Source organism: Arachis ipaensis, chromosome B06, assembly GCF_000816755.2.
Source record: "Arachis ipaensis cultivar K30076 chromosome B06, Araip1.1, whole genome shotgun sequence".
Taxonomy (NCBI): Eukaryota; Viridiplantae; Streptophyta; class Magnoliopsida; order Fabales; family Fabaceae; genus Arachis; species Arachis ipaensis.
Genome location: NC_029790.2, coordinates 18,138,421 through 18,149,977, shown reverse-complemented (window position 1 = coordinate 18,149,977; position 11,557 = coordinate 18,138,421). Strand labels below are relative to the sequence as shown.

At 35.3% G+C, this 11,557-nt stretch overlaps 2 protein-coding genes across 2 annotated transcripts; one reads left to right on the top strand and one right to left on the bottom strand.

Annotated features, from left to right (window-relative positions):
- On the top strand, positions 2,969 to 3,901 carry LOC107646380. Its single transcript, XM_016350567.1, has one exon. It carries the CDS (start codon positions 2,969 to 2,971, stop codon positions 3,899 to 3,901), a length of 933 nt encoding a protein of 310 aa, XP_016206053.1.
- LOC107645700 (putative disease resistance protein At3g14460) lies at positions 6,921 to 11,097 on the bottom strand. Its single transcript, XM_021105455.1, has 5 exons — positions 9,231 to 11,097; positions 8,644 to 9,184; positions 8,291 to 8,539; positions 7,284 to 8,212; positions 6,921 to 7,053 (listed from the first exon to the last, which is right to left on the bottom strand). The coding sequence occupies exons 1-4, from the start codon at positions 10,889 to 10,891 to the stop codon at positions 7,475 to 7,477; spliced, it is 3,189 nt and encodes a 1,062-aa protein (XP_020961114.1). The 5' UTR covers positions 10,892 to 11,097; the 3' UTR covers positions 6,921 to 7,053; positions 7,284 to 7,474.

Below are 11,557 nucleotides of genomic sequence, written 5' to 3'. Positions count from 1 at the left end.
TTAGCTTAGACTAGTGAGAGTGCTCATGAATTAAGTGTGGGGAAAAGTGGGTTTAAAAATGTTTGGTTTAAGAATTGGGTGTTATATATCTTTATGAAAATGTGAAAGAAATGTTTAGGACATGTTCATGCATTCAATAATTTAATCATATGCATTGAGAAAAAAATTATATATATAAAAAAATAAATAAATAAATAAATAAAGGAGAAAAAAAAGAAAAAAAGAGCAAATAAGTAAAAGGGGACAAAATGCTCCAAAGTAAATGGTGAAAGCAATGCATATGTACTGTACTTGAAATTAGGATGCATGAATATGTGGAAAACATGGTTAATGGATAGTTAGATGTGGTATTATGATTACATGGATTGTCTAAAGTTAGGTGGAAAGTTTAAGTTAATTAAGGATTCAGATTTTAGTCCACTTGGCCAAATACAATCCTACCTTGACCCTAACCCCATTACAACCCTTAAAAGACCTCTTGATATGTGTATCTGTGCATTAATTCTTTGTTGATTGGTAGAAGAAGAGCAAGCCTTAGAAAGCAAGATTAGTAGAGAATTGAGAGATCGAACCTTAAACACTTGAGTGATTAGAGTGTATACACTTCCGGTGAGGGTTCGATGCTCGATTCCTTGTTCCCGGCTTTCATGAGCTATCTTCTTCTTGCAAGTCTAATTGTACTTCATTTTTATGATTTGAATTAGTGAAATCCAGTTCATATTTGTTCTTGAAAGATTTATTTACTTTTCACTAAGTAGGTAAAAGCATTTTGCATTTAGCTGCATTCATACAGATAGGTTGCATTTCATACATTCTTACTTTCCCCATTCACCCTTTATAGCTTCTCTTGAGCTTAGCATGAGGACATGCTAATATTTAAGTGTGGGGAGGTTGATAAATCACTATTTTAAGGTTTATCTTGTGCTCAATTGAGTGAATTTTATCAATCTTTCATACACTTATCCATACAAAATGCATGGTTTTACAATTTCCTTCTTGATTTTGTGCTATGATTGGAAACATGTTTCTTTGGTCTTAATTCAGCTAATTCTAATCCTCTCTTATTACCATTCGATGTCTTGATATGTGTGTTAAGTATTTTCAGAGACTACAGGGCAGGAATGGCTTAGAGGATGGAAAGAAAGCATGAAAAAGTGGAAGGAATACAAGAAACTCAAGGAACTGCTAAAGCTGTCCAGCTTGACCTTCTTGTACTAAAACGGTCATAACTTGAGCTACAGAGGTCCAAATGAGGCAGTTCTAGTTGCTTTGGAAAGCTAACATCAGGGGCTTCGCAATGATATATTTGCCATAGCTGTCCCGAAGATAGGTGACTCGCACGCGTGACCTGGCAAAAACTCAATCCGCGCGAACGCATGGACAACGCTCCCACGTGACCTTGCCATGTGCTGGATGTATCAGAAATTGCTGGGGGCGATTTCTGAGATGTTTTTGACCCAGTTTTTTGCCCAAAAAACACATATTAGAGGCTATAAAGTGGGGGAATCCATTCATTCATAAAGATAACATTCATAATTCATAATTTTAGGTTTTAGATGTAGTTTTCTAGAGAGAGAGGCTCTCTCCTCTCTCTTAGGTTTTTAGAATTAGGATTTCTCTTAGAGTATGGTTATTTCTCCAATTCCAGGTTCAATGTTCCTTTAATTTATGTTTCTATTCTACTTTTATTTATTCTAATGCTTTTATTTGTTAATTACTTATGTTGCCAAATTGGCTTATGAACTCTTCATATTAGATTTGAATATTCTATTTAATGCAATTTGAGGTATTTCATATTCATGATTGCTTTCTTCTATTTATGATATAAATAATTTAGATTTTTTCTCTTTTGGCTTTGGTTAAGTAATTGGTGATACTTGAGTTGTCAAACTCAGCTATTGATTGAAAATTAGAAATTGCTGATTGATTTGGATCCCTCTAAAGCTAGTCTTTCCATAGGAGTTGACTAGGACTTGAGAAATCAAGTTGATTAGTCCACTTGACTTTCCTTTATTTAGTAAGGGTTAACTAAGTGGGAGCAATAACAATTCTCATCACACCTGATAAGGATAACTAGGATGAGATTTTCAGTTCTCATACCTTGCCAAGAGTTTTTTTAATTATTAATTTATTTTTCTTATCATTTAATTTAATTGTTCTTTAATTCAAAAACCCCCCAAAATATACCTTTTTCCATAACCAATAATAAATCATACTTCCCTGAAATTCCTTGAGAGACGACCCGAGGTTTGAATACTTCGGTTATTTATTTTTATTGGGTTTGCTTAAGTGACAAACAAGTTTTTTGTACGAAAGGATTCTCTGTTGGTTTAGAAACTATACTTACAACATGATTATTTTTGTAAAATTCTTTACTAGCAGGAATCCGGTTCGTCAATGATTCTGCTGAATTTTGGGATATTAATGTTTTGAATTTTTATTTGAATTCAGTCCGTTGATATTGAATTAATTCTGTTGAGATTGAGTTATAAATTCAATTGTTTAATTTATTAATTCTGTTGAGATTGATTTTTAAATCCAATATGTTGTATTTGTTTTGGTGAATTGTTGTTTTGCTGTTATTGAATCAAAATAAAAACATTGCCACAATTCTGCATTGAATTTCCTATATGGCTTCATATGGTTTGGTTGAATTATGCTTATGATTCTTCGGTGCAGCACAAAGTGACTTTTTTCTAGGGTTTGGTTCTAACGATTATTATGAATCATTTTTCGTGTTTGTAGTTTTATTTGTGGGTGGAGTGAATTGACGTTTTAATTTCTATGAATTTTCAAATTCTGGCCCTTTTTTTTTAAGATCTGACTCTTTGTAACTCAACATAGCTTGCGCCAAAGACATGGACGAGATTAATTGACGGGCAGACATTGATGAAGATTTGTTGAAAGAAATTTTAAAACGGTTCCATGCCTACGATGATTACATCTAACTTCGATTTGTTTGCAAAGAATGGAGCTTGAAACTTCCAAACCCAATGGAAACAAAATTCCGTGGTTATTGTTGCCTGAGGAAACTGTCCAGAATCATTCGTACGAAGACAAGGAGATTCATCATCTCATGCAATTAGCTGATGCAGATGATGAAACTCTTGATACTTGTGCCCTTGAAGAGAAAGATATTTACCATGTCATGCTGCCAGAGATGCAGTCATACAACAAGTTCATCCACGGTTCTGGTCATGGATGGTTGATTGTCCAATGCATATCTGATGGTACTATGCAAATGTTAAATCCATTTACAAATCGTAGTTTTGATCTTCCTCCAGTCTCAACTTTACCCGATATAATTGATTACCAGCCTGATAATCATGGGAATGAATACACACTGTGGGATTTTCATGATATTAGGAGCACCGTGGATAGAGATAAAGTGCATAGATTCCAAGTTTATAAGGTTATTATAAACTCATCTCCTGAGCATGACATTGAAAATTTTATGGCGGTGGTGATATTCGGACCTAACCAGAGACTAGCCTTTTACAAGCCTGGCAATATGAGATGGGTAGAATTTCCAACAAGAGATAAGGAGTTTGAAGACGTAATATGTTTTCAAGAAAAGATATATGCCATCAACGAAGAGGGGCAGCTATATGAATTTGATACAAAGACAAGAGCAGGGCTTAAGGGAGGAATCCATGAAACCAGATCTCCATCTGAAATTCCTGTAGGCCCTCTCGAGCCTAAATATCTTATTGGGTGCGCCAATGGAAGCTTATTGATGTTGGTAAGATATACAGTGAGAAAAAGCAAAGAAGATGAAACTTTCAAATTCGATATCTATGAGTTAAAAAGAAACAGAAAAGAGTGGTCAACATTAGATAATTTAGGTAACTATATACTAGTGATTGGATTTAATTCTTCTGAATTCATGTGCCTTTTCTAAGCAAAGGAAATCAGATTTGGTTTACAGATAACCAAATAGGGTTGCAATAATCATTTTACGATCCTGTTGCTCAAGATATCGGCATCTTCGACTTGGACCATGGAAGTTCCCAGAGACTATTGTTAGTTCTTTTGTCCTCCTGTTTGGTTGTTATCCTAATTCATACTCCTTAGTCCTTAAGCTTTTGTCCTTGTACTTTAATACAAGGGTGTGCACGCCTCAGCCAGAAGACCCGGCCAGGGACCGAAGGATTTTGGACCATGAAGACCCGGGCCCGAAGTGACCCGAGGAAAAGAAATGAAATCTAGAAAGTGAGTGAGACCGGGACCGGGTCATAGCCCAGGTCACCCGGACCTGGTCCGGCAGCCCGGTCATCATACGCAATTAATGTTATTAGTCATTATAAGACTATAAGGCTACGTTTGTTTTCAAAGATAGGACACTGAGACAGGGACACGGAGACACAAAATCGTGTTTGACAGATGAGACATAGACATAGACATTATGTCCAGGGACACTGAATTAGTATATTTTGTGTCCATCCTAACAGGAAAGACACAGAGACACTAACAAGGGACACAACTTATTTTTTATTTTTTCTTTCATTATTCTTGTTAATTTTTTATAATTATATTTTTTATTAATATATTTTTCTTCTCAAATTTTTTAAATGAAAAAAATGAGAATAAATTGGATTTCATAATTTGTTCTAGTTTATCACCAAACAGAATATAAGAACACAAAATTTTGTGTCTCTATCCTTTGTATCTTGTTCTCAGTGTCTTGTCTTGTCCTCTTCTCAGAAACAAACGCAGCCTAATTTATTAGTCATTATAAGACTATAAGTTAATATTTTATGTTTAGAATGCATAAGACTTTAGACTAGTGCATAATATTGTGTTATTTGTATTGACTTAAATATTTGGTGTTATTAGACAATATTAGTATTGATTGTGATTATGCTTTAATTTTGGAGAATGGTTGGTTCTTGTAATATTTTTTTAAGTGAATTTTACCATGTCAAATCATGGTTGGAGTATTGAAAATTTGGATATTTTCACATGTTAGCTTACAAGAAGGTATCAAGGCAATGTAATGTTAACAGCTCGATTTTCACTCGGTATAACTATGGCCCGAAAGTGTGTAGGTCTCATCAGGTCTAGGACCGGGTTCGGGTCTAACAAATAGGTTTGGTATATATTTTCGGCCGAATCTGGATCACATCAAATCCGGTTATACTCGATCCATGAATACTCCTAGTTTAATCTTTTCAAATTTCAAGTCTTTAATTTGTTTAGACGGGTTAATACTCAAATTCGTCCCTGAAAGATCACGCGATCTTCATTTTCGTCCTCGAATAATTTTTTTAATCAAATTAGTCCCGGAAAGATAAAATGTAAGTCAAATTAGTCCTTCTGTCAGTTGGATGATGACGTGGCACGTTAAGTGCCACGTGGCAGGTCAATGACACGTGGCAGGTCAGCGAGTCACTTGACATGTAAAAAAATTTTTAATAGTCAAAATAGTCTTTGAAAGTCCAGACGTAAGTCATTTTTATCCCTCAAATTTTAAAAGTTAGTCAAACTAGTCCTTATATAATATTTTTTTATTTTTTCTTCATAATATTAAATTTGAAATATTTTTTGATACTACTAATTTTAATAGAAATATAATTGACAAACAAAACATTAGTAATCGTATCTTTTCTTCTTAAAAAATTTTTTCAATAAAATTATCTCTCTCCTTTAATTCTTCTCAAAATTTCTCTTATTCTTTTCTATTCTAAAACCTTGTTCTTACATTATTACATTAGTTTAACATACATAAATTTTAATTTTGAGCATATAACTTTGTTTAGGTTAATAAATACATACATTTTAATTTTGAATATATATATATATATAATAATGTAAGAAAAAGGTTTTAGAATAGAAAAGAATAAGAGAGATTTTGAGAAGAATTAAAGGAGAGAGATAATTTTATTGAAAATATTTTTAAGAAGAAAAGATACGATTACTAATGTTTTGTTTGTCAATTACATTTCTATTAAAATTAGTAGTATCAAAAAATATTTCAAATTTAATATTATGAAGAAAAAATAAAAAAAAATTATATAAGGACTAGTTTGACTAATTTTTAAAATTTGAGGGATGAAAATGATTTATGTCTGGACTTTCAAGGACTATTTTGACTATTAAAAACTTTTTTACATGTCAAGTGCCACATGTCGCTGACCTGCCACGTGGCACTTAACGTGCCACGTCATCATCCAACTAACAGAAGGACTAATTTGACTTACATTTTATCTTTCAGGAACTAATTTGATTAAAAAAAACCATTCGATGATGAAAATAAAGATCGTATGATCTTTCAGGGACGAATTTGAGTATTAACTCTTGTTTAGACTATTTGTTACATATCCTTAAATATAAGTTCTCCCTGCATGGTGAATACATGTTTCCAAATTATTATGACGCTTTTAGCACAACATATCTTTGACCTTTATTTATTGCTTTGGATGTTTGCTTGCAATTGAAGTGTCTCTTCTGGACTTTGACTGGGATTAGCAATGTCCACGGCTTATACTTGTCTTTCATGCATTGCTAGCTAATTTCAAACATAGTCCACCTGCATTAGATTTTTGTAACTCAACACAATAAAAATCCTTAGAAAAGTTGATTTTTGCTGCAATAATGGTCTCCTCATGCACATAAGGCTAGATAATGCAACTTTAATGTCGGCATAGTAATCCATGGTTATTGATTACCTTTGAATGAATGGAACTATGTAGAAATTATAAGAAAAAATAATTCACTGTTAAATTCTCATGAGGTGAATTCTTGAAAAGGGTAGGATTAATTTTCAGTTGTGTAATATTGGTCTTTATGCGTTATTTTTTAATTGCACAAAAATATATAGATCGTAAGTCCATGTTGTACCCCAATATTATATAAAGACCAATTTGTTGGAAAGGGGTCTTTACGATCTATATATTTTTGTGCAATATTGAATTCATAAAATTACTCCATATTGTACCCCAAGAATTCATTGTCCAATATTGAATGAAGGTAATGTAAGTATGGTTTGTTTTATATAAAGAATATGTGCTGAAATCTTAGCCATCTGGGCACTTGTACCTCGGTAGAAGCTACCTGCAGAGGATGGTAAAAACAGTAAATTTGATTCATCCAATTGTTTAATATATCAGAAGAAATTCTTAAGTGCTGGATACACGAAAAAAGATATTAATTGTCTTTCAATTTTTATTTCATGGTAATTAATTCTTATGTTCCTCTGTAGATGCAATTTTATCGAAAAATATGTATTAATAAGTATGACTTGTCAGTTGTGCATGTGTGAATCATGAAGATTAGAGAATTACCTGCTCAGAAATCTCTGTTTAGAAGACTTTAATGTCAGGGATGTGGGAAATTTTGGGCCAGATTAGTTGATGCTTGTTCTTGCAGTGTTCTCCCAGCAAACGACACCCTTCAATTTTGAGTAGCAAGAGAGAGGGAGGCAGCTTTTGTCCTTCCATATTCTCCAGCTTTGAAGGGAGGTGAGGCGGAGAAGCTAGTTGCAGACCAATGTCTCCAGATTCTTGAACCAGCATATCTTGAGAGTGGTAAGGGAGGGAAGGTGAGGCAGCGAACCCACCTCTGGGTATGACTTTATGTTCTTCCACCCATCAATAGTAAGATGAGTGAGGGCGTGCAAGTTACCCATCCATGATAGATCCCTCATCTGTTGCTCGCCAATTTCCACTTCAAGTGATTTCAAGTTAGGCGGCAAACCACCCTCTGGCAACCTGCAAATGTTTGGGCAACCATATATCTCGAGAGACTGTAAACTTGGGAGTAGACTCTTCATGTCACGTGGTAATGCCTCCAACTTCTCACAATTTGTGACTTGAAGATGAGTCAAGTTGGGTGCAGCCAGTCCTTCTCCTGCAAATGACACTAATTTGGAGCATCCACTGATGGAGAGACGTTGAAGAGCAGCGTGTGGTGCCTCTGACATTGACACTGATTCCAGATTCCTACACCCTTCTATCTCCAGATTCTTGAGATTGGGAAAGAATTCCAATGACAACGAGGTCAGTGAATTACAGCTGGAATGTATTTTTAGTTCTACCAAATCATACTTCTGCAGCTGTAGCTGGGGGAATTCTAGTTTGCTACACCTCCAGATGTGTATTTCTTGGAGGCAAGTTAGATGGTTGATGCTCATCATTGCCTTAAATGCAGACTCCTTCACAGATTCACGTCCCTCAATTGATAAACTATCCCCATCAAGATACATGCCGTTGTGCTATTCTATATAGTAGCCTATACGTAGTTTGCGAACTTTGGAAACATCCGACAAAGAAGAAACAATTTTGAAGAATACCTGATTAAGCATCTCTTTCTTCAACATTGGACATTCTCTTATTTGAAGCCACCTAAGTTGAGGAAATGATTCCGACTCAGATACGTGCCACACCTCCCAACATGCCATATAATGAAATTCCAATGTCTCTAGTGAGGGAAATGGTGCAATATGTGAAGCATGATGATCTCCTTCATTCTTGTAAAACTCGCCGCCAATACTCCTCAGCTGATCAAAACCTTCAATGCACAGGGACTTAAGAGATGGCAGCTGTCCAAGCGAAGGCAGCATGCAGCAATTGTCACAAGACTCTAGAGATACACTTGTCATGTTTTGGTGGGCACAATGCCCAATCCAATTTGGAAATATTGTACCCTTGTATCCCTTATTTTCAGCTCTTTCAACCCACTGTGCATTTGCAAGTTATCGAGCATGTCTCTTTCTTTTTGTGTGCTTGAAACCAAATCATTACTTGGAGACCATTCCAAGCATAATTCATCAATGTGCTTCTTATCCATCACCTTTGCGCTCTTTGCTTCATTCACATCCACAATATTTTCCAATTTCTTAATCTCAAAGGATCCATGAAGATTTGCAAGCCCTCCTAACTCTTGGATTCCATTCTCTTCGTGCTTGCCCATGATAAAGAAACTTAAAACGTGCAATTGATTCAATTTGCTCATTTTTCTGGGCATTTCTTCCAAAGTTTTCCTAATATCAAGATGCCGCAAACTCACAAGATTATGCAAGCCACTAGGCAGCATACTTAGATTAGAACAATGATTCAACTTCAATGTTTGCAAATTACACAACTTACACAAAGACTCTGGCAATGTCTTAATATTAGTGCAAGAGAGATCCAAGTAGCGTAGATGGATCAATTCTCCTATTGAATCAAGCACCACATTAAGTTTACTAAAGGATAAAGCTCTCAAGTATTTACACTTTGATAATATGTCACAAGTTGCAGTTGGGAGATGAGAAATCGCCAAACAATAATAATGTTCTCAAAGATTCTACTTTAGAAATAGAATTATAAAGTTTTGAGCTACAACGACGTAAATCTACAAACAAATGCCGAGTCTGAATCCTTATTTCCTCCTCTTCACCAAGTTCTTCTGAGTTGCAATAGAAATCTCCAGCAAGGAATATTGCTAAATCATGCAACAGATCATGCATCACAAAATAATGATCGTCATCATCTTGAATCTCTGTGAAAAATAATCTGGAAGTAAGTTCATCAAAACACTCACAACCAACTTCTTCTAAACTCTCTCCTCTCTTTGGTGGTGGTAAAAGATCTTCTGCTATCCACAAAAGTATTAATCCATCTTTTTCAAATTGAAAATCCTTGGGAAACAAAGCACAATAAACAAAACAACGCTTTAAATATGGAGAAAGATGGAAGTAACTTATCAGTAATGCTGGAATAATCTTACTCTTCTCCACCGGAAATTCCCAAATATGACTCATTAGTATCTTGTTCCATTCCTCAATATCATGCTTAGTACGTAACAAGTGACCAAGTGTTTCTGCAGCTAATGGCAAGCCATCACACTTTTTGACAATCTTTCTTCCTATTTCTTCAAGTGCTGCTCTCCCATTTGACTGTGGAAAAGATGCATTTTCTGCAAGCACTGACCAACAATAGTCCTCCGACAACTTCCTGAGAAAATAAGGCTGACAATTTCGAACTGCAGAAACAACATTTTCCTCCCGAGTAGTCAGAAGAGCAATACTTCCCTTATTCCCATTTTGTTGGAAAGGGGTCATAAAATTACTCCATTTGTCACCATCATCACTCCAAACATCATCAAGAACAATGAAAAACTTCTTATTGGACAATTCTCCTTTCAAAGTATGTTGAAGTGAATTGAAATCATCGAGACTACAAGAACCTCCATGGAGCTGCTTTATGACATTCCTTGTAGTCTCAACAACTTCAAACTTCTCCGAAACGCAAACCCATGCTTTCAGATCAAATCCCTTCATAAACTCCTTGTTGTTGTACACCCATTGGGCTAAAGTTGTTTTACCAACCCCACCTATGCCAACAATAGCGATCACAGAGAGGTGATGCTCATTGTTGTCATTCAGCATCTGCACTAAGGCCTTCTGGTCATCCTCCCTGCCATACACACTCCCTTTTACAAGAGAAGTGGATGGAGTCCTCCATGATGAGCTACCAGTGGGAATCTTTTCAAGACCAAGGAAATCTTTTTGTTTTCCAAGATCCTCAATTCGTGTAACCACCCCTTCTATCTTGTCTACCATGTCATCTCTATCTCGGTTGATGAAGAAGCTAGGGGACCACCAGGAAGAACTTAGCTCCTTTTGAGTGGCGGCTTTGGCGAGGACAGTGTCGAGCAAGTCCTCAGCACAGTAAACAGCATCCCGGAGACTATCGAGCCACTTCCTTACAGATGAATTACCAAACTGCTTCATCTCAGCATCAGCAACAAGACCTTCAGCACCCAACAGAGCAGTCTTCAGCCTTTGAACCAAGTCAGGGCCAAGTTTCTTGCCCAAGACCAAGTTGACAGCATCAGTTGTAAGGAACCTGTCAAAGACGACGTTAATGAAGCCAGAGAGGAAAGCTCCACCAACAAGTGTACCAGCCATGATATGATCTCAACAAGTGATCAGAAATTTAAGATATGAAGGAGAAGAGTGAAAAATGCAATGCTTGCAAGCTTTGTAACCGAACTGTGTGTTGGTATATCAAAGCTTATAGTGAAGAAGTAGTTCTCAATAATTTGTTAGCAACAAGACAAAGACAATAATTGACTAAACAGGGTTCTGAGGGGCCTCATAAAAAGTTGGTATCGTTAGTGGGAATGCCTTGCTGGCTCTTTACTAATTTTATGTGTTTGATTGTAATTTTGCAATATGGAAGTGTCACATTTTTCAGTTTTGCCTTTAATCCTAATTGTTGTTACCTTTTATTTCCAAAATTTTCAAAATCACCCTTGTTACCTTATCATTATCATAACTAAAATGAGGTCCACGCAACGCGGAAGCAGTGAATTAATGATAATATATAATAAATATTAAAAATGGCTATATTTTGTAGAATTAAATTAAATATGTGTAAATTAAAATTAAATTTAAAAAGTATTTGTTTAAAATAATTTATAGTACAAAAAATTTGGATATTGAAGTTGTAAAAAGTGACATTTTTATTTGGTGGTTTGATTTTTGTATTTGTTTTGGTTGATGGACTTAGTGCTCGTCCTCCATTTTTTTATTGGTTATTGTTAGAGTTGTTGCTTTCTTCTTTCTGTCGTA

Excerpts from the sequence above, each read along its gene's own strand:
- LOC107646380 (XM_016350567.1), top strand. The coding sequence starts at position 2,969 with ATGGAGCTTGAAACTTCCAAACCCAATGGAAACAAAATTCCGTGGTTA.
- LOC107645700 (XM_021105455.1), bottom strand. The coding sequence starts at position 10,891 with ATGGCTGGTACACTTGTTGGTGGAGCTTTCCTCTCTGGCTTCATTAAC. Across the intron at positions 9,185-9,230 it reads TCATCTCCCAACTGCAACTT|TAAACTTAATGTGGTGCTTG; the intron begins GTGACATATTAT and ends TTTATCCTTTAG. Across the intron at positions 8,213-8,290 it reads AGAAAGAGATGCTTAATCAG|CACAACGGCATGTATCTTGA; the intron begins GTATTCTTCAAA and ends TATATAGAATAG.